This window comes from Taurulus bubalis (assembly GCF_910589615.1).
Source record: "Taurulus bubalis genome assembly, chromosome: 3".
Lineage (NCBI taxonomy): Eukaryota > Metazoa > Chordata > Actinopteri > Perciformes > Cottidae > Taurulus > Taurulus bubalis.
The window spans coordinates 18,716,404-18,740,251 of record NC_136591.1 but is presented as its reverse complement, the minus strand read 5'-3'; the positions used below and the strand labels follow the sequence as shown (position 1 = coordinate 18,740,251).

General features: G+C 42.9%; 1 protein-coding gene across 1 annotated transcript in view; it reads left to right on the top strand.

Annotated features, from left to right (window-relative positions):
• Window positions 1–20,562, top strand: part of cfap61 (cilia and flagella associated protein 61) — a gene marked incomplete at both ends in the record, with an annotated part of 32,299 nt that extends 11,737 nt beyond the window's left edge. Inside the window, 11 exon segments of the mRNA XM_079215694.1 lie at window positions 1,335–1,462; window positions 7,275–7,361; window positions 8,634–8,802; window positions 9,547–9,709; window positions 11,902–12,200; window positions 13,201–13,528; window positions 16,860–16,936; window positions 17,468–17,688; window positions 20,261–20,375; window positions 20,379–20,423; window positions 20,470–20,562. Coding sequence (XP_079071820.1) covers window positions 1,335–1,462; window positions 7,275–7,361; window positions 8,634–8,802; window positions 9,547–9,709; window positions 11,902–12,200; window positions 13,201–13,528; window positions 16,860–16,936; window positions 17,468–17,688; window positions 20,261–20,375; window positions 20,379–20,423; window positions 20,470–20,562 — 1,725 coding nt within the window.
• Between the last annotated feature and the right edge of the window lie 3,286 nt (window positions 20,563–23,848).

The following is a 23,848-nucleotide window of genomic DNA, read 5'->3' as shown; positions in this document are numbered from 1 at the left end:
ATCTTTAAAAAGAGTGAACCCTGGTTTCATGTTCCAGTGTTTCTGAAATACACAATAAAAACAACTTGCCATTGCAACTTTTGACCGCCGACCTTTTGACCTGAAAACAAGTGATCAAAAGTATTAGAAATAATAATTAAAAAAAATAAAGATTGTAAACCTTTTAAAGTAGTTGCCGCTTTTGTTTTATTGCTACGATTAAAAATATTAAAAATATGCCTTGTGTGTCTGTCGCGTAAACATTTCAACACTTTGATTTTCCTGCTAATCAAACCCAACGACATCTCGGAGTGCGACAGATGTCGAGCACACCCGCCCTCCTGAAATTATTTGAATATTACACAAAGGTTAATTTCACCCTCGGTTCCCCTCCCCTTTTTTCTCTTCTCTTTTTCGCTCGATGCTGTTTTCATCCAACAAGGTGCATTGTGGGGCCAATCTGCCTAATTACAGATGATGAAGGAGCCATTAGCGTGAGGACCAGAGACACTTGCTGGTGGAGGAATTAGGACTAATTCCTGTGGGACTCTTTTGTGGTGATTACGGAGAAGTGTCCCTTAACTGTCAGGTCACAAGTTCGATCCCCGAGGTTCCGTCTCATTACCACCTGAAGCGGCAATTTTCTTATTTTTCAAATTCTTTTGTATTTTTTTAACAAAGCGCAAACGTCTGGTTTCAACCAAGTGCAAAGTACGAATAAACACATTTAAAAAAAGAGAACCTCAACACCAGTAAGCAGGCCGTGGTATGTGTACCTATGCCTGCTATATCAGCTGGGGGGCGCGCGGCGCACATTGCTCAACACATCTTTTCCAGTGGAGTCAGTCTGCAGATGACAACAATACAAGTTTATTTCATTGGACAAAAGGTGACTTCAACACAATAAAATAAGTGATGAAAAACAAACTTTACCAAACAAGTCTGTTGGCTAATCGGAAGCAGAGCTGCACACCAAAGAAAAGTACATATATATATATATATAGATTATTGTTGAATTTCTGACCTACAAAACGACACAATAAGGGGAGGAAACCCTGTTTTAGAGGCGCTCTGGAGGCCGAAGAGTTAAAGCGCCGACCCTCAACTGCAGCTCCTCCAGTACTTGTTGCAGACAAGGGACACCTCTGTCCTTGTTTATCGTCTTCTTTACACCTCATGAAAAACCTCACAAATTGTGGCACTCTATGAATGCCAAATTAATGTATGAATGTATAACTATTTGGGCACATTATCATGCAATGCTTTCAGCTGGTTCGTGGTTATGCTTACATGCATTTGGTGGAATATTTCCCTTTGATTGTGACCGTATGTCTCGCCCCCTTTGCTGCTCTCAGGCTCCGTTTGCTCTCAGCCTCATCAGCAGGAAGTTGACATTGGAGCCCAAGGTCACCGTCAACGCCAGGATCGTGGTGGTTGGTGCGTCAGACACGGGTTTGTCTTTCCTCGAGGTCCTTTGTCTCTGGTGAGTCCGCCTCAATGTCATTTGTCTCCCAGATGCGCCTGTATATAATTATAATAATAATAATACATGTGTATATATATATATATATCTTATAGATCTTATCTATATATAAATGTTAGCGGTGCTGCTAACGTTACTAGCTCTCCTGTTGGTTCTCCGTTAGCAGTGCTGCTAATGTTACTAGCTCTCTTCCTGTTAGTTCTCCGTTAGCGGTGCTGCTAATGTTACTAGCTCTCCTCCTGTTGGTTCTACGTTAGCGGTGCTGCTAACGTTACTAGCTCTCCTCCTGTTGGTCTAAACTCTGATTGGTTGTGTCACATGATCAGAGACTAGAGCAACAGCCATGATGTCCTGGGCCGTTTCTCAATATACGTGCTTGTGAAACGCAGTGGTGGGTCAGAGCCTGCTAAGCCTTCTTTGCTGGCCTAAACAGAATCACAAAGTTGTATCTATTTTATAATTTAATTGTTTTTCACAAATACACTACATGCGCCGTGCCCAGCTGTTAAACAGCAGATCCACTGAATGCGCAGAGATAAAATCCACGGCCCGCCACTGGATAAACGTACTGTTCCAATTAAAAGTTCGCATCAAGCCAAGCATGGTCCAAATGCCCGGATGTGGCTCGCTCCTCCCATTTTACCGGGTATGCATCTAAGGTGACTTGTGTGTACATTGGATGGCCAAATATCCCAGGATGCATTTCACTCCAGCAAACAGAAGAAATGGCAGAACAGACAACACAACTGTAAGTTGAAACTTTCTAAATACTGCTTCTGTTAAGTCACGGGAAGTAATTTTAGGATGTTTTAGGCGATAAGTTAGTTGTTTAAGAATCAAATTGGTCTTCGGTTTGTCGAGATTCAACCGATTTAAAAATTAGCTCCGACGATTTTGGAGTCGCTAGCGGGACCGTCAGTAAACCAGCACCGAGGGCTCAGCGCTCACGGTGCCCGGCTAGAACAGCCTGATCTCGGCAAGTCTTTTTTAAATTTGCCAGTGGTATTGACGTCTTTGTTGTACGGTTAAACATGAGCTATAATTCGGTTCAATCTAACGAACAATCTTTTGGTCTCAATAGTCTATTGTTTGTTTACAGGTAACGTTAAATCTGTTTTATTATTACAATTACATTTTAATTTAACTTTAACGTTGACCTAGAGCGCTGTCTTTTAACTTTTGACCGACTTTTTAGCTCTTCTCTATCCATATTATACAGACTGATTATGCTGTCTATCATTGTGCATTATAACCTACAATTTAAATTAAGGGACATCTGAGGAAACCCTGGCCCATATAGAATAAGAAGGTTGTATATAAACTGTAAATAAATGTAATGTTTGAATTTCAACCCAGGATATTAATTTTTTAAAGCAATTGTGTATATTTACAACAACAAACAATTACAAAGTCCTATTGTTTACAGATAGTTATTTACAGTCAGGCAGTTACATTTAAATTAGACAGAACAAGAAGAAGAAGAACATTGCATAAGACATATATACACAACTTAATTAACTATTTTCTTTCAGTGGACATAACTTCATCTGGGGAGGTTTAGTATCTACAAGTAGTCATGTTGACCCTGACATGCAGGCAGTCCTTCAACAATGGGTAGCCTGGTTAACAAAAAGTGTAATGTTAAGAAAGACTTACAAAGCAATAAAGATATGCTATTAAGAATTCGCCTCCCGAGTTTGGCCGCCTCCTCTTCGGCTTCTTGATAGAGATGGCCGACTGCGATCGCAACCGCAATCCTCCGGGTCCGATCCATTATTATTATATATGATATATCTATATCAGAATCAGAAATCAGAATCAGAAACCGTTTATTTGCCAGGACTGTTTACACAAACGAGGAATTTTTCTAGTCGGAAGGTGCATACATTAGACACGAGACGTTAGACGAGACAGACAACAATCAACGACAACAACAGTGCAATGATATACAATAATAATCAGAAACAGCTTTATTATAACGGTATTATATCTAATATATTAATATATATTATATCTAATATAACGTTGTATCCACAGAATTCTTCTATACCTTTTCCCGCCACTGGCTCTTTAAATATTCGTGCGTGAAGAAAGAGCGGCCAACGTGGTGACGTCATCAAGTAAGCTGCCGTTCCGAGTCTTTTTTATTGAGAAACGGCCCTGATCACATGTTCTACTGATCACATGATCAACTGGATACTGGAGGAGAAAACTTTATTTAGAGCGTGATAGTTAACGTTAAACTGTGTCATATATTTATATATATTTACTTATATAAATGTATTTATTTATTATAAATATGTATATATATATACATATTTATAAATATATATATATATATACAATTGAATAAACTTTCTATATGTACTGACCTTTTCTGAGTTAGTAGCAGCAGTGACAAATACAGTCACAATTCTTCCTCCCTAACCACACCGGATTAACCTTTCAAGGGGCCCTGAGGGCTCTCCCCCCCCACCCCACCCCCCTCACACACACACACACACACACACACACACACACACACACACACACACACACACACACACACACACACACACCTCTGACCATCTGTGCCTTCTGTATTAACCCTGTCGTCTCCCAGTTCCCATCAAGAGCTGTGCACACAGCAGTCTGAACAGCAGCTTCATTATTTCCACCAGAACCGACCGCCTAATTCACTGGGATGAAGCAAACTGATCCCAAAGGTTTCTGACTGGTTTCTTTGTAACTACTTCAAAGGAAGAGTTTGGTAATATTCTGTGTTTTCTTCTTATGTCAAGGAATCCCATAAAAAATAAATAAATATTCACTTGAGCATCAAACATGGATTAATCTGTATGCTCTATTTCTTCCTGTTTGTTCGATTAAAAACTAGTAAACATAGTAACCAGCTGTTTTTTATGAATTAAACTATATATTGGTGAAGTGTTTTTAAAGATTTTGATCTACAGCCGAAACCAATGAGCTCACAGGAAGTCAGAAGGTACTGAGAGACACCGTTGGTCTGGATGTGTACGATAAGAAAATAGACATCTTTATTTAGTAGTAAACACCATACGAGTAGATTATATAATAGATAAGTCTTACAACTGGAGTTTTGACTTCAGTTTATCTGTATCTTCATAATATTAAGAAAAGAAGTGCTCATGATGACATTTCTAGGAATCGCTGTATGCTACAACCAGCAGGAGAAACAAAAACAAAAGGACCAAAACCTAAACTTGAACCAAACCACAACTTCAATAAGCAAGAAACGTTCACAGGAAACTTCTCTTTCACGTCCAAGTGCCAGCAAACGGCAGGCACTTGGTGACAGGCGACAGGCGGCCGCTATGGTAAAGTATTCACTTCATGTCATCACAGATCCTGAGAAAACACCCAGAACCCCTGAACCCCAGAACCGAAGGTGGAGCAGCCGCTCCACCTTCGGTTCTGGGGTTCAGGATGTCTCATTTCTTTATCGTCTTTTATTTCCAGGAATCCAATCTCTACAAAATGTCACTTGGCTCTAGGTCGGCTGTCTCCTCCTCCGTCCCGGCTTTGTGAGATCAACTTGCTCGGGAAGCTAATCGGAGGCGGCGGTGGCTGCCGATTCAGAACCGGGCGATAGCTGCCAGCAGCGGCTGGCGGGGGGCCGGTCATGCAGCTGTGGCGAGGTCCTGGCCTTCAGCAGAACCCCCCCACCCCTTTAATTAGCCACCGCCGGGCTCTGCGGCAGCGATGTGATTTGGCCATCACTAACAAGTCGACTAATGAGGCCGTTAGTGTCCGCTGGACTGACGGTGAATGAGAGGGTGAATGATGGGTCAGTTTGGGGGCCTGCTGGGGCCCTTCTTATCGGCCCTGCCCAAACCTCCACCCCCCATCCCTCCCCCGCCCAGACACAGCTCTCCGTGTGCTCGCTGAATGCAGCGCACCAGCTTCATTACAGAGCCTGACGGGGTCAGACAGATAAAGAGCTCGGCCCTCGGTCGGGCTGCCGGGTTACGGGGTGGCCCCGCCTGGCCCCGCCTGATAACGGAGCAAATCCAGGGCTTCTGGACCCCCCCTCGTCCAGATCCACCAATAATGGGCCTTAATGCCTCACTGCCACAGAATAAATCCACCTTCTGGCAAAGATTAGCGAGGAAAGTTTGACCGCGCTGGTCGTCTGGCGGCTGATTGTTGTTGTTGTTGCTCAGAAGGTCAAACTGACGACACAAAGCTCTTACTTGACGGTCCAGGATCCTTCACTTGAGCCTTACATTTTTATCATTTAAGTTATTTATCAAGCAAAACATATCTGGTTAAAGCTTCTCAAACGTGAGGATGTTCTTTGTAAATTGAACATCTTTAGATTTCAGACCGTTGGTCGGAGGAAACGAGTTTAAGGGCTTTCTGACATTTTATACAATTAATCCATCAATAAAAACTTCTAAACAACAGGTTAATATAATCAGGAAAAACTCCCCAAATAAAGATAGTAAAAACCATTTCACAGGGAAAAAAGGAAGAAGCCTTCAGGAGAGCAACAGAGGAGGATCCCTCTCCCCGGATGGACAGAAGCAATAGATGTCATGTGAACAGAATGAACAACGTAACAGAGTTACAACACATTACATCAATATGACTGAAATTGAATAAACTGCACTCTGTCGCATTAAAAAATCCCTTCAAAATAAAACGGCAATGCGAATAACTGAAAACGGCTCCGCGATTACATGGCTTTCAAGCCGTCGCGCCTTGAGTTTGACACCAGTGGTCTAAAGTATTTGCAAAATCAATAAAAAGATTTAAAAACAAACAAACACAAACTTCGATATGAACGTAAGAGCCGCATGAAACCAGGGAAAGAGCCACATGCGGCTCGGGAGCCACAGGTTGTCCAGGCCTGGTATAGTCTATTGCAACATTGTTTCTCTACGAGAGAGAACGTATGGATACAATCCTTTATAACGACTTACGCAACACATTCTATGTTGTTATTAATCTGAGCTGAGATAAGAGGGGAGCAGGAGGCGCGATAAGGCCGAGAGACTCGCTGGTCTCCGTTATCTGCCCTGTAACTTCACCAGAGAATCCATTTGCATCACAAGGGACGCGTCGTGTACCGTGGGCAGTAAATTCAGGAGGAGGAGGAGGAGGAGGAGGAGGAGGAGGAGGAGGAGGACGAGGAGGGCAGTGAGCTCAGGAGGAGGTCCGAACATTTGGCTTTCTGGAGAAACGCTGAAGCTTAGGTTAGACTCGTGATCCCGTGGCTGTGACCAATAGTTCAGTGATAACACCACATAGTAAGATACACAATAAAAACCCTAAAACTGATTAAAAGTAGGCCTTGGACGCCAGTGTAAACAGGTACATCTTTAGTTGACTTTCAAACGACGTCACAGAATCAGAAGAATGAGGGCGACAGGTCCGTCCTTCAATCAGAGGATCGACGGTTCGAGCCCCGGCTCCGCTAGTCCACGTCGATGTGTCCTTGAGCAAGACACTTAACCCCAAATTGCTCCCCGTTGCTGAGTCTCTGGTGTATAAATGTAAGTCTCTTTGGATAAAAGCGTCAGCTAAATGAAATGTAATGTAATCAGCCAACCATAGACGTCTCTCTCTGTGTTCATGTACTCAGATCTTCCTGTTTCTCATTCCCTCCTTGAAGTGCTGACTTCAATTCAGTTTATTTTGTATTGCCCAAAATCACAAATTACAAATTTGCCTCTGAGCATTAGTCCAGCTGTCTGCATGCGGTCACACGGCATGGAGCAGGTAGTCGTGCCATTTGTGTTTTCCCCTTGTGTTCTGTGGGAAAAGCTCTTCAGCATCTGTTCTCTCGCAGCCCACACCTGAGGTTCAACCACCTGACGCTCGTCTCGACGCACGGTTTCCCCGGCGACCACGAGGACTTCGGATTCCTGTCCACAAGGTGAGTGAAATATGTTTGAGCGTCTTATGCTGCGTTCACACCAAAAGCGTTGCTAATTATTTGCGCGAGTAGATTACATGCAAAGTCAATGCACAGACGTGAATGGTTGCGAAAAATCAGTTTTTTCAGTTAAAAAAAAAATTCTAAATTTCGCCTGATGCTGAGTTGCGAATGCCAATCGAATTGTTGAGATGCCCCGCCCGTCGCCACTGCCGTCTTGCCGTTACTGAATTCATCTGGCTGCAGGTCCGCCTGAATTAGCGCTGGAAGCGGCCGTCATTCAGACACAGGTCGGAGCTGTGTGCCTACAGATAATATTATGAACCCAGACACGATGGCGTTTGATGTTTCGACGTTTGTGGGACTTCCACAACAAGTATAAAGCAGAACCAGTGGTTATTTAAATTGTGGATGGCGGAAATAGTAACTGTTTTCACAGAGTTAAGCCACGGAAAAGCCACGCCCCCATTCCTCCACGAAAAAGCGAATTAAGCGAATTAACCACATAAACTCGAGCAATAAACTCAGGCGAAAAAGCGTTAAAAAAAAAATCCAACGCTTTTGTTGTGAACGCAGCATTACGTTAAACTCATTGAATGAAGCTCCAAAACGCCGTGAGAACGTTTCACAAACGCTGAACCTTTATTTCACGTGTAATTAAACTTGAGTCTTCACAACTACGTTAACGTAAGACATTAAAGAGGTTCAGGTGTGTTTAGAGCTTCTTCTCAGATTCTGAGTTTTACTGCAGTAGACGGAGCAAAGTAAAGTTCCGCTGTGGACGCATTTAGACTCCTAAAATCAATATCAGTTTAAGTGAACGTTATATTAAGAATATTTTCACTTCTTTACCTTTCTGACGATGAAATGAAGTCGTTATCTTTATTCTCTCTACACACACACCATACTCCATTCACAAAAATAGTGATTTAAGCTCTCAGGACTCAGGAGCTAGGGGGGGTGATACGCTGACCATGGATAAGTACTCAAGATGCACTGATACTGGTATCGGATATCGGTGACGATGGTTTCGGATACCATTAATTTACTAAATTGTAATGCAGTACAATTAAAAGCAATGTTTAAGTCGACCTGCCGTTTCCTGACACGTAAAAGAATGTACAGTACAGCTTAGTGATTAAACTCTGCTCTCGGATCAGGACTCGGGTACCAGACCAGGTGTTGGGTATTGGGACTCCAAAGGATTTAATCATTGTGTCCCTAAAAGGTCTTCAAACTGTCCCTTTTGAGAGCTTTCTTCGCGTCCTGCAGTCACGCGTACAGCAGCACAGACCTGGCCCAGCTCCCTCTGCACTCCTGCGTCACCGTGGTGACTGGGAAGATGGTGGGCATCGACAGGAAGTCCAAACGCGTCCGGGTGTCCAGCGGCGTGAAGGTACCCTACGATCACCTGGTCCTCTGCACGGGCCTCCAGTACCAGGTGAGACGAGGAGACTCTACGACTTTTAGATCAGACGAACTGCCAATATTAATACTTTTTTGCTGCTCTATACTACTCTATACTTCTACTCCCTGACACCTCAGAGGTAAATCATATACAGTAACGCACATATACGTATACCTCTGTGTGAGATATAATACAACAGCAAAGAGCAGCTGGTTGTATCAGTATTCATATGACACGTCGCTCTTTATCATGACGCCAAAATGTCACGTATTGTTCAAAATATTTTGGACTTTCGCTTTATTTTTCTGCCAAAGCGACATTGCTGAAATACGACGGATCCCCGTTGATCTCTGCTTTCCCGGGCCTCTTATCTTTTCTGATTAATTATCTTTGTTTTAATGGTTTTAATGATTCACCCCCGGTGTGTGAAGGAGAGGTAGCACAAGTGCTTCCTTCCTGCTACTGTCAGACTGCACAACCAACTGACCTTACAGTAGACCCCAAAAACACTTCATCACTTTTGGTCACTTTAATCACTTTAACTGGTGCAATATAAATATATTTGAAATAGTTTGTATTCTGTCTGTATATATAATACTGCTATGTGAATTATTTTACTGTTTTTATTACTGTTTACTTATAATTATATTAATTGTTTTTTATTTTATTTTACTATGTGTCTCTTGCTGCGGGACTAATGAGGCTTATCTTATCCTATCTTAACTGCCACTTTCTGCCACTTTTAACTGGGACGTTGGACCCAATGTGACGCTGCAGGTTCCCTGTCCTACTGGTGTGGATTTGAACCCGTCCGGCTCAAACGTCCGGCCCAAATCCAGATACACTGGGACCGTCCCCTCCAACCTCTTCACCCTCAACGACCTCCACGACTGTGCGGCTGCTCGCTGCTGGCTGCGTGCCAACTTTGTGGAGCTGGAGGGTAATGAAACACCCACACACACAGATAACCTAAAATGAATGCGTGATCGTGTGTCATTACTCAGACAGTCAGCGCTGAAGTGCCCCTGTGTAATTAGCAGCTAGAGAAATTGTTCATCTCCGCCAATCAGGTCGGCCTCTTTCATCCAGTTTCCATTATCGCATCGCTTTCTAAGAGCCGGGGCTTTTCAGAGCGGGAAGAAAACACAGTGTCATTAAGCAAAATTAATCTGCTCTCTGAAGGAATTGTGGAGCGATCCAAAGTGGGTTTTATACGTACTAATTAGTTTATCCAGTCATGAAGGAAAACCATTAATACATGCAAATCACAGCAGACTCCAGCAGAGAGATACCATGTTTATATCCATATTTTAATAATAATAGCAGAGAGCGAATGTAAATATTAGACTCAATCGCTTCTGTCTCAGCTCTTTAAAGGGAAAACAAATCATATCATAAAGAACCTCACGAGGAAGCGCTTCTTTAAAGAGGTTTGAGGAGGCAGTCCATGATAAATCAGAGGAATAAATCCCCCAAAATGTCACTATTTTCTTGAGGTACAAGTCTTTTAATATAGCGGCGACATGATTAGAAACCAGACCCGTTTGTATTGATCACTCATCAGTCTAGCTCAAGACCCTGACAAAAGATTAATGCTTTTTTATGTCCACAAAAAAAAAGGCAGTGAATGCTGAAAAATAAAGAAAAGGTCTCGCTAAACTGTCAGGCTGGATGGTTCAGCACTGATTCAGCACCACGGACAGAGACACCGGAAACACAGCCGGGAAAAGAAACGCGCTGGTTTTTATTTAAGAAACAAAACTACTTTACACATAAAAGTCCTGCATTCAAAGTTCTCAATGAAATGAAGACTCTGCAGAGTTTAGAGGGGAAATATACTACACTGCAGTTGTATAATTTCATATTTTTATTTCAGAAATTGCTGCATAAGGGTTCCTTCAAATGTTGCATTTTTTCGCGCCCTCAAATCCATAGTTATCAATGTTATGTGAGCGCGACGCCGTCAACATTCATCTTTCAGGGCCGCAACCCTGAGATGAAAAATAGTTCACCGTCATGTGACGAGGAGCAGCCAGTCAGAGCCGGCAAGATATCTTTTCTTTCTTCTGTAAATATCCGTCTGCGGTAAATTTAATTCAGGACCAGATGGTTATTGATGTAAGCGAACATGTGTTTTTAACCAATAGAACACCAAACTATTTTTAGGCCCTTTCTTCGAAAATGTGGACCTGAAAAGGTTTCAGGTCCAACTAGAAAAAAAGCATTTTCAGGATAATTATTTATTTGAAATGATGCAGCTGTACAGTCCAACTCTAACCCAAATCATAGCACAATATGTGAACATTCTCTCTGCAAAGGTTGAATTTAATAAAGTGAAGCAGAACAAAGTACAGAGAACATTCAGGCAAGGACTCCAAGATTTGCATTGGGGCACATTTGTGCACATTTGTGACATTTTTATTTTCTCATGTACCAAACCATGTATTTCACTTGTATATTACTTATGGAGTTCAATACATCCACATACAGCAGTTTTGGGCTCTTTTTTCTTTTTTCGCTCAGTCTGCCCCCCCCCCCCTCTAGGTAGTTAGAATAGAATATATTGTGGCTAGAAATTTAGATTTTTCAACTACTTTTAACAGGATGAAATGATCCAACGTTAAATGAGCTCCATCGCGGATGTTTCTGTTCGTATGAACGTGTGCGCACATTCAATCTGATAGTTGTTGTTGTCTTTACGCTGTGCCCTCTGCAGGCTTTGTGCTTTCAATGTGATCGACTCACTGAGAGACTTCTGTGAAATGTCAAGAGGCTTCTCTGAAGAGCAAACATCAAAGGAGGGATTCACTCAGGAGAAAGCCCAGTTTTTTATTTTTTGTAATGACTGTGACTTACCGCGGTGGTGCAGAAGGAGCACTCGCTGCAGGACTCCAACTGAGGAAATGAGCCCCGGCTCAGCCTTCATACGAGAAGTTCAAATTTGGACACACAAATATAAAATCAATAAAAAACACACAAACAGTACAGTGAGTGTGGACTTCTGTCAGGAGATATTTGCTGAACTTTAAAATGACTGACTCCGCCTTTAAAATGTGCCTTTGTCATAATTTAATAAATAAAATGAGCTTTTCCAGCACTAAGTCTTCACGGGTTCCTTCCTCGTGTCTCCAGACAACGGCGTCGTCTACGGAAGCGGCGTCGACGTCTTCATGGCCGCGGAGGCTTTGCTGGGCCTCGGTGTCCGGGGCGGCCGCATCCATCTGGTCCTCACGCCGCCCGAGCCGGGCGTGTCCGGCCTTGGCGACCCCGTCGTGGAGAAAGCCGTGGCAGCGGCCCTGGGGGAGGCCGAGGTGCGCGTCCACCGCGGCCGCCTGCTGGCCCTGATGAACGACGGGGAGCATCCGGAGCCGCTAGCGTCCGTGACCTTCACCTCCGACGCAGCAGAGCCCCTCCTCCGGCTGCCGTGCGGAGTGAGTCCACGTTTTGACTGGGTTTCAGTGCTCTTCCAGTCAGCTGTTAGTTTTTACAAAAGGAAGAAGACGTTCTCCAAACATCGACGCCATGCCGGCTGGACTTCAGCAGCTCGTGGCTGTTCCTGGATGTTAATTTCCCTCCTGGAAGCCGGCTGTGTTTGTAGAGCTCAAAATGTATTTTTGGTGTGTTTCCCATTCTCATTGTTTTATTGTCTGGTTGTGGGCTCTTTTCTCATTTTAGGGTGAAATAGAGGCCTCATTGTCTTTTATTATTCTACATTTAAGTGCTGTCGAACCACAAAGGGTCCAAAGCATTCAAACACTTTTCTAGAGCAATGAAATATATATGGAAACTTTTTTTAAAGCCATAAACAATAATAAGATTAATGTACAATAATGTACAACGTTAGTCCAGCTCCCGTTGTCTAATCACAGAGTTTCAGTTTACTCACAGAGAGTTCTGAAGGTTATTTTTTCCGCCATTTTTAGAGAAGACATCAGCAGAAAGAAGGTGCATTTTCATGATTGGATCAACTCAGGTATGATCTGGTCTTCCATCACCAGCAATTACAACTAAAGATGACGCTGATTAATACAAAGTGAATACTAATCTTTTGTTTAATCTGTAATTCTCCAGAACATTCCCCACCGTATAACCACAGTTTAGCCTCTTCACTCTTCACAAACAATATGTAACTTGATAATCAGTGAATTTGTATTCACTTTTGTATTGATCTTCTTCTCTGACTCTCGGCAACAAAGTTTGCAACAGGAAGAAGTGGGTTAGTGGGAAATGTGATCAGACTGAACCAGATCACGAAATCACAAGAAAATTAAAAAAAAAGTCATAATTATGTGACAAAAAGCATTATCATTATATGATCAAATATATCATTTAAAAGTCATAGTATAGTATATCATACAAAAATGCAATTGATAAAGTCATAGTATGCCTTAAAAATATAATAATGATCTGTCCTTGGTTTCCTCCTTCCAGGTGTTCATCAATCTCTCCAACAGAGGAGTCGACTGCGATGCCTTCCAGAGCATCAGCAGCTCCTTCCTGGTCTTTGACGGCCGGCTCGTGGTCAACGCCACGTTCCACACCAGCGATTCGTCCGTTTCCGGCGCCGGACCGCTCACCAAGCTGTCCCGCTGCTACTACGCAGATGAGTGGTCACACGCCAACTTCAACTCAAAGGAAGTGGGCCGGGACCTGGCGGCCAAGTTGCTGCCCCTCTTCGACCCGACGCTGGAGGTCGCGGTGGAGCCGCCGCCCGAGCCGGATCGCCTCGTGCCGCTGTACAAACGGCCCAAGATTCAAGGTCAGAGGTCAGGTGTGGAACGTGCGCAGCAGATTAGATGTTGAGGGTTTGATGGGGTTCTGCAGCAATGTCCAGAACCAACAGACTTCAGGTTTATCTCCACAGTTTTGTACCTTTCTGTTTATCAAACATGTAAAGCATATATTTCTATACAACCAGAGGAGTCTCCCCCTGGTGGTCAGTAGAGATGATGCGGCTTTAACACATGAAGCATACACTTCTATACAACCTGAGGAGTCACCCCAAGGTGGTCAGGAGAGAGAATGCAGCTTAAACACATGAAGTATAGACTTCTATACATCCAGGGGAGTCACCCCCTGGGAGTCAGAAGAGAGAATGCAGCTTTAACACATGAAGTATAGACTTAATTTTACAGAACTGGAGGTTGCCGCCATGATTACTCATTTTTTGGCACTTCCACCTCACTACGGCGAGTTTAAACAAAGCTTAATCCACGATGTGCTCACTACTGCCACTGTGTGTCCAGAAGCCAGATCAAAACCCACTGGTACTGGACGTTTGATACACAGCGCAGTGGTAGTGGGTGGTTTCCCCCCCACAAGCGACACGAATGTTCAATCTACGCTCTACCTTATTTATACCAACTGACTGGTCTGTACTGTTTTACCTGGAGAGAACGTTGATGATCCTTCTGAGATATTTAGAAGGTTCTTCATAAACACAAAATTCCTTCACAACCCAGATCTCAGGTCCACTTCCGTGTTTGGGGTCTGTGAGTTCTCCTCGCCGCTCGTCCTTCCTTGTCCCCCCCCCCCCCGCTTTTAATCTACCAGAATTCACACTGCCAATATATATATTTTTTTTTCATGAGGCTTTTGTGGAACATTTTCCAATCTTTCACCCGCCCACCCAGCGGCCGTGTTATTGTGGCGGGCACTCAAACCCCCGGCAGCTCCTAACAATGGCACATTGTGCCGCCATGTATTCACAGAGCCACCAAGGCCGCTCGCACACAGCCGCCACTCTGCTGCGCCCTCGCTCTGGAATGAAGCATGCGTGAACTTTTTCAGAGAGATCTCCGTGTTCGGGGTGGATGGATGGAGGTTAAAGGGGGGGTTCATTAGTTCATTGCCATGAAATGACGATTCTGCCGTTGTCCCGGTTTTCTTCTGATAAAAGCACCTTTCCCTCGACATTGACACCATGATTGCACTTTTTTAAAGTATAATGTGTGTTTTTATTTAATTTTTTTTATACATTTACTCTACAAAATGTCACAGGACACAGTGTCAGTGACATTTATTTACAATGATCACTTTTAAATGCACCAAATATTCAAAGAAAGACAATATTCTCAATAATCTGTTTACGTGGTTGATGAACATTAATATTCCTGTTTACATGCAGCCGTGCATCTTCAGACGACCTCATCTCTCATCCTCATCCCCAGGGAATCCCACGTCGACACCGTCTCTCCTTACGGTTGATGCCCGAAAATATCACTTATCACGTCAAAATATGTAAAAAAACGGAACATCGGGAGCCACAACATGTGTTGTTCTCCTCCTATAACGAGCTTCTATAAAAGGGCGGCGTTGAGATATATGTTGGTATCTAAACCCAGTGTTTCCCCTAGGTTTACAGCTTCAGGGAGGGGTGGGGGCGGGACACACATGCATGGACGGACATACTACATCATAGTACTACAAAGTAATACCTTACAGTACTAGTGACTCCATCTGTGCTTTTATAAATAATAGAATAAAGAACATTGAAATTCCTTTAAAGTAAACCAGATTGCTCCATCAGACAAAAAGAAAAGTGCTATCACTGTGTTATAAAAATGAAAATTAAGTTATAAATATAGCTAGTATTGAGTTACTACTAAATATCTTATTGTGGAAGACAATTAGCTATTTTTTTGCAAACAAAACAGAATGAGTGCAGATGTGTGAGCATCACGTTGTATCTGCAGTGTTTCCCCTACCGAAAAATAACAGAAAAAATAACAGAAAATAACAGAAAATTGCAGGGGGACGGGTGCCCCCCTGCAATTTTCTCTATAGCGCCAGATCACAAGTCGTCATTAAAGGTTCTCTTTCCTATAGAACAGGTCTACACCTTGTTCTGTTATTAAACAAAGTAAACGGCCGTATTTTATTGATCTTATCCACACGACAGCATGTCATTTCTGTCTCTACATGGTCGCGTTAACACTTCTCGGACAGAGAGCGTCGAAAAATATGTTGCGTGAAAAGAGCAGCTAGAGAGCAGAGCAGAGCAGAGCCAGAGCAGCTCTCCTGCTCCAAGTGAAGCGAGCCAAAGTGATTGTGTCTTGTACCAACAATGAGCCTGCTGGCTTCACATATTACAAAAGTACAAGGTACACGGACATAAAACTAAGTCATTAATAAATACATGGAGAAATGCCTGTACTTTCAGGTAAATGGTTATGGTACGCCTTTAACAGGTTTACGCTTGCGCAGGTGCGACTCGCTGATTTTTGCCGTTTTGCCAGAAGTCTCTGTGAGATCGTCTTATCTGCTGCTGCGTGTCTCAAAACAGAAAACAGATCTCAGCTCAACGTTGAGCATGAATTGTACCAAATCTACAACCCTGTTTTAAAAAGATGTGTAGAGGGAAAGCAGCTCACTGTAGCCACTAATACTGATTTATTTTCATTGTTCTAAGTGATTGCAATAAAAAAAAAAAAAAAGTCTGATTTAGCAATCTGATTTACTTGAAAGTGATTGCAATTTTCTTTATTCTGTTACTTATAAACAGCACAGATGGAGTCACAAAATTATGTTATTTACATAAAAAGTTTGAGAACCACTGTTTTAAGCGTTTGTGTCGGTGTTGTTGAAAATCTCATAAATTGACTTTTAGCAAAATGCCAAGAATCGGCGAGTCGCACATGCGCAAACGTAGCCTATTAACGGCATACGGTAAACATTTAAAATCTCTAGGAAGGTTCAAAAGGAAAGAGAACCTTACATTACTTCTGTTATCTGGCACAATAGGAACAATTACAGGGGGGCGGCGGGTTTTTTCAGGGGGTTATCATATAACGATAGCGGAAACACTGAAACCTGTTGGCATCAAGTCCTCCATGATCAATGAGCTGAGAATGTAGTTAGGAACTTCTTGTGTTGCTGCTTTGTTTACATACAAGAATAATAAAGAAATGTGGCTCTTTTTCTTCATTAATTGTATATTTTTCTCTCATAATAATCAAACAGAACCAATAAGAGTATTGATAAGAGTATTAGTATCTATAAGCCCTGATGCTACACACCTCCTTCACTTATTGATGGATCCCCTGATCACCTGATGGATGATCTCTGACCCTCACAATGTGTCTCCTCAGGCGGGACGCTGCCTGGAGGGTTTCACTACCTGCACGTTACCAAACCGTCGTCCAGCGACCCGGCAGGCCTTCAGCAGGTAAGGCTGTCAGGGCATCAATAGACTATTGTTCAGGGTTCTTACGGTCATGGAAAACCTGAAAAGTCCTGGAGCTTTAAACTGGTTATTTCCAGGCCTGGAAAAGTCCTTGAAAAAAATAAAACCCCAAAGGTTTTGGGAAAGTTATGGAAATGTGTTATATTCATATGTTCATGACATTCATTTCCGCCGAGTTTGAAATAATTAATATGCTTTTAAAAGAAAGACGCTCAAAATATAAGCAGGCATACAAACAGGCATCTATATAAATGTTTATTCTTTTAATCAAACTAGTGTCTCTCATTCATTTGTGTCATTTAAGGTTTACTGTATGCTTTGGAATTGTTAGTTTAAATACTACATGTTCTCACTTTTTCATATTTACATCGAGATTTCACAAAATGGTTGGTCATGGAAATTTGGTTTAAAGTCATTGTCAAGTCATGGAAATCAAAAATGTGAATGAACCCTGGTTGTTGTTTTTTTCATGGACCGCCGCAGCCTCGTTGATAAATCTTGGTCCGTGTGAAGGTGCAGGATGGCGGCGGCATGGTGACGGGCCGGGCGGAGACGGGGAACTACTTCTTCCTGCGCCTGGACGGCTGCGAGCTGGTGGAGACGCTCACCTGCTTGTCCCCGAAGCCCCTCCCCCTCCCTGTGCACAATTACCTGAGTCTGTTCGGGAGGCACCAGCAGCTGCTGGGCCAGCTGAGCAGCCGCTACCAACAGGGCCAGATCCATGACCTGCACAGGTAGGCGGGGTGGGTCCTGAACTTTAAAATCCAGCTGGTTAAACTTCAGAAACTGAACTCGGTTTATTAAAATGTGGGTTCCTTCACTTCCTCCAAACTACCGGCCAGATGTTAATGAACCTCTAGAGTCTAGAACCTCTGAGGATGCTCTTCTGGTTTCAACCTGTTCATAATATCACTGTAATCGCTGAGCGGTCATATTTTAGACTCGTCTTAAAAGAGGGAAATATGGCTCATAATTAGGGTTGGGTACCGAGAACCGGTGCCAATATGGCACCGGTTCCAACACGTCCGGTACCTACCGGACCGAAAAGCAACGCATATTTCGGTGCTTTCTTCCAGTGCCTTAGCCGATTTAAATATTTTTGTTTACACTGCTCTGTAATGTTGCACGGTATATAGATAGTAAAAAGGTAGCGCGGTACCCGCATGTTAAAAACGATAAGATTTTGATGTATGATACTATTAAAATAACGCGGATCAGAGCGCACTCCTCCACTCTCTGTTGTCCGTCTGCATGCAGAGCGGGGCACCACACACAGCGCGCGCACACAGAGATCGCTGCAGACACGAGCACGAGCTTTTGAACGTCCGTCCTCGGCTTGATGGAACAAATCTCTCCAGTTGATTTGAATGATGACGTGTAGTCCAGTAAAGCAGCAGTTTGTAGAATCCAACGGTTTCTGAGTTCTGTTGCACACGGTCCCAATCAGGCCACCTGATGCTTCTGTCTTTCCTTTTTTAAAATTTTTTAAAAGGTTAATATATTGTTTAATTTGAAGAAAAAAAATTGCCTTGGCAATAAAAAAGTATCGGTTCAGGCACCGTTTAGGCACCGGTATCGTTTTAAAAGTAGCGGTTTAGCACCGGTATCGGAAAAAACCCAAACGATACCCATCCCTAGTCATAATAGGTTGTGTTGAGATATAAGAAGGAAACATAAAGCTCTGTCCGTCTGAGGAGTTAGTAGAAATAGCTGATCAGTTTATATTTTATATATATTGACACACACTTCACTCACACAGGGTTCTTACGGTCATGGAAAACCTGGACAAGTCATGGAATTTTAAAATGGTTATTTCCAGGCCTGGAAAAGTCCTTGAAAAAAAAAAAAAATGTCATGGAAATTGATTGGTCAAAATGTGAATGAACCCTGTCACATTTCCCTGTAAAATATCTGGCAATAACAAAAAATAGTCGTTAAAACGAACCGGCTGTTTTTTCCAGATGATCTCAAACACTTTAATGTGGATATATGAATGAAAGTGTTTGACATTCCTCTGGTTTGTTTACAACCTGTAACTTTAAAGCATCTTTGATATCAGCCTCAAGAACCGGCCTGCAGGAAGGATCGGTACGTTTAGTTGTCAACAAACAACAAACCAGATTCATATTTCCTGCACACTTATTGTGTTGTTTATTTTTTGGTGGTGCGGTGTTATTTATTCACGGTACAAGAACACGCTGCTCAAGATTCATTTTGTTTTCACAACGACTGATGACCCCCCCCCCCCCCCCCCCCCCCCCCCCACACACACACACACACGTCAAAACAACACAAACGCTGTGTGTGTGTGTGTGTGTGTGTGTGCGCGTGCATGCGCATGTGTGTGTGTGTGTGTGTGGTGTGTGATAGTCAAACAGCGGGTGACCTGCTTCTGAGGCTCCAACACAAATGACCCCCAGATATGGACGTCTATTGTCCCGCCTCCTAATCTGTTTATGCAGCTCCCCAATCTGTCTTTGTGGTGAGAGACAAAAGCCCCCCTTCTCCCCCTGCAGAGGACGACTCCTCACTCAGCTGACTCGTAAAGTCATTGTGAGGCTGACAGAGCATCAAGAGCCGTTAAAATCATTGATTGACGCATGGAGGCGGAGACTCATTCAGCCAGTACTGTTGTATGTATAATGTAAAAACAATAAAAGAAGTCAAAAAGTAAAAGTACTTAAAGTATTTAAAGTAAAAGACAGCTGACTTGTTTTTCATGTAGCTGCTCCAGGTGGAAATACTTTTACCTTCTTTATGTACAGTCAAATACTTTAGTCCAGTGGGTCACAACGTAGAGGTCGGGGCCCTCCAGAGGGCCACCACATAAAGGTCAGGGGTCGACAGATGATGACTGGGAGAGAAGAAGAAGAAGAAGAAGGATGAGAAGAAGAAGAGGAAGAAGAAGAAAACGAGAAGAAGATGAAGAAGAAGATGATGAAGAAGAACAAGAAGAAGAGTTCTGAAACATCGGTTTGTTTTAATTTTGGGTCACAAGCTACAAAGCTTTGGAATCACTGGTTTAATGTTAATTTATTACATTATTATGAGGGTTTGTAATGTGAAAAGTAACTCTAGTTGTAAAATAAAGATATATATATATATATATATATATATATATATATATATATATATATATATATATATATATATATATATATATATATATATATATATTTACACTGCTGGACTAAAGTGTTTCAACTCATTTTCATAATAAGTTTCTTTATTTTGCAAACGTATCAAATGTTCTCCATCAGCTTTGAAAACGTGAAAATAAAACGTGTGTGTGTGTGTCTCCTACAGTTTCTTCAGACAGAGTTGGTGTTTGGCCGTCTATCACGACAGATTCTCAGACTTTGAGGAGGAGCTTCAGCAGATCAACTCAAACACAGTCAGTGCTTTTTACTTCTATTCTTATTGATTTAAAAATACAACGATGACCGGGCTGAATACAACCTGTAAACAAGTGTGTACAACAACAATAACAACAACAACAACATGTGTCCTTGCAGGTCGACCTCTCGTCTCTGAGGAGCAGTGCTGTGAGATATCTGACCTACAACCGGAACCTGCTGCCCATGTTTGCCTCCCCGGGACAGCTGTGACATCACAGCATGACATCACGTCATGACATCACACCATCACACCATGCCATCCCAACACAAATGCCACCATGCCATCACATCATGACATCACAGCATTACATCACACCATGATATCACACCATGTCATCACAACACAAATGACACCATGACATCACAGCATAACATCACACCATACCATCACACCATGACATCACACCATGCCGTGACATCACAGCATGACATCACACCATGACGTCACACCAAGACGTCTTCTTCTCCGTGGACGAGCACCTGGATGAGTGTGAAATGCGTGTGTGAAATGTTAGCAGAGCTTCTTTAGCCTGCTTGGTGCATTGTGGGTAATGTAGGCACCAGGTTTTCTTACAAGTATGGAATACAAAAACAAATCTCTCTGGTTCTGCTGCAGCGGTTCTGATTATTATTATAATTATTATTATTATTTCTCTGTCCATCATTAGTCTGATATTTTAGGTGGAAACAGAAAACTTAAATTTCCATCGTTGCTTTTGTAGTTTCTCTTTATTAACTTGATCGTTAACAAAACAACAGCGATGTCCGCTTCCTGTTTCGGTTTCGCAATAATTGACTTCCTTTTACGTCATAGTGAGAAACTACAGACGAACACGGGTTCCTATTTTAACTCCGACGTCAGATATATATGTTTAAGGGTTCTTTGACATGTGAAGGTCTTTTGATGTGTTCCTTAATTTGAGGAAACTTTTTTTTTCTCATGTAAAAAATTTACTCAATTGTATTTTTCCTCTCCCTGAAACATGACGCGCAGTAAACAGTTCACTGCAAACTAAATGATCACTTCTGTGTTTTTGTTTTGTTCCAACTGTAACTGTGAGTATATTACTCTGAAGCAACGTGACCAATCACACGGCTGGAGATGAAGGCTGTGAAGAGGAGGAGGAGGAGGAGGAGGAGGAGGAGGAGGAGGAGGAGGGTCCCTTTCCAGCTGTATGGTAATGAGCTGAAGCCTTCAGCAACATAACCGCACAACAACACATGTCCTCCGGCTGCTGGTGGCGAATACTTCAGGACCCAGACATGTTCCACACGTTACATCATGCAAATGTCCAGATCCCCGTGAACACCTCACGGAGAGGGACATATTCATGTTATTCATTTATTTATATTATCTCCTCAAATTAAAATGCAATGTAACAGATAACAAGCTACAAATCTCCCTCCTATAATATTTTAGAATAACTTTAGTGTTGCTATACTGTTCTTTTATTCTAAGAGAGTCTGGTAATAAATAGTGTATATTGTTTATTTAGTGGTATTTATTGATATTAATGTTGATTTAATATACTATAAGGGACTTTTATCATTAGTGGCATTTAGTTTTCAGTTATTAGTAATATGACATTTTATTTACAGTATATATGATATAGTATATTTTCTTTATCGGTTCAAGCTGACTCATATTTGGGTTCAAAAACAGTCATCACGGGTTCAGCAGCATCAAATATTATTATAGATTTAGCTCAAAACAGCTAAATGTTTACTAAATAAAAACAATCTTGTTTTTTAACCACTTAAAGTCTTGTTTTCTTAAAAACATTGAGGTTATTTCAACCTGTTTCCACTCAGAATAAACTGAGTTGTGTAAACGATGATCTTGAAGAACAACAGAGAACGAAGCAGAACGCTGGAATCCAGAAAACGGAATGATTCATAACAAGTTGAAACGATGTCATCGGCTAATTATTGACTTCAGGACTCAACATGACAGATTTATCTGGTAGGAAAACAACATTAAAAACACGTGTAAAAAGAAGGAAAATAAGAATACTATATGTTATAATGAGATAACGGCAGCGTTTGGTGCTAACTCTGATTACAGCTCCATGTTTGGACTAGTGACCAAATCCACCCAAACGGACCCTGAACGCAACTGGAATGAGTCTTTCCTTCATTCGGGTCCCATGTGGCCTCCCAGCATGCCCCGCGGTGCTGGCTGACCGTGCCCGATCTGACCTGCAGGAATTGGGGTGTCTTCTGTGTTCTATAGCTCCAGATAATCTCTATTTGCCCCATTTGGTTTGCCCCACACAGAAACGCGCGCGCTGATTACGCACAGCACGCGCCGACGGTATCTGGGGGCCAGATTGCTTCTTCTGGGGGCCCCCACCACTTCTTCTCCTCATTTTTCTCTTTTCTTTTCTTTTTTTCAAACTGCGCAATTTCCTTTTCAATCACGGCGGGTCTCCAGCTTGCACAAGCGCCGCCATTGTGATGCAAAGCAGGAAGCCCCGCCTCTCGCTATTAATTATGTATGCGCAAAGTGACGGGTTCATATGTCCGGAGTTAACTGTCACGCCAGCAGCAGCGGCGTGCGTATACACACACACACACACACACACACACACACACACACACACACACACACACACACACACACACACACACACACACATATACACACATATACACACTTAGATACACACACATGCTTATTTGGCCGTTTAGTGCGCAAAAGGCACGTTTTGATTTCTGCTCTTTGGGTTTTTATTTGTCCTGGAAAGTCTTTGAATTCCGAAATCTAAACCCGAGGAGCTGTTTTATTATCATTATTATTATTGATAATATTATTCAGGTTTAAAGCTGCTTGTTTTTACATGACCCCCCCCCCCCCCACACACACACACACACACCACCACACACACACACACACACACACACACACACACACACACACACACACACACACACACACACACACACACACACACCCCTTATAACACGTATTCTTGAAACCGTTATGTTTCCACCTTCCACCCAACGAAGAACGATAAAGCCGAGGCACGTGTAGATCTCTATACAAACTCATCAGACCGTAAAAGCAGGAGCGGCTGGCGTGTGCCCGGGTCGAGACGAGGAGGAGAGAGAGCGAGAGTGTGTGGGGAGGGAGGGAGGGATACAATGAAACCCCTCAGGTACATCTGCTTTACAATCTGCAAACCCTCCTCCTCCTCAGCCTCTCCATCCTCCAACACCCACTCCCCAAATCCACCGGGGACTTCGGCTGCTCCTGATTGGTCGGGGATGAGTCAACGCGTTGGGGGGGACGGGAACAATGTCCTCATGTCGCCTTAAAAAGAGTGGAGCAATGTTGTGTGTGAACACACATCAGGAGGAGAACACAGGATCAGTAGCGGCAGGAAGCGACAACCAAAAGGCGCGTCAGATGCTCGTGTCCGCGCGCGGCTGAAAGTGGATCTCTTCTCCCCGCAGCAGCAGAGGCGCCTTCGGGGTCTCCCGTCCGAGCGCGAAC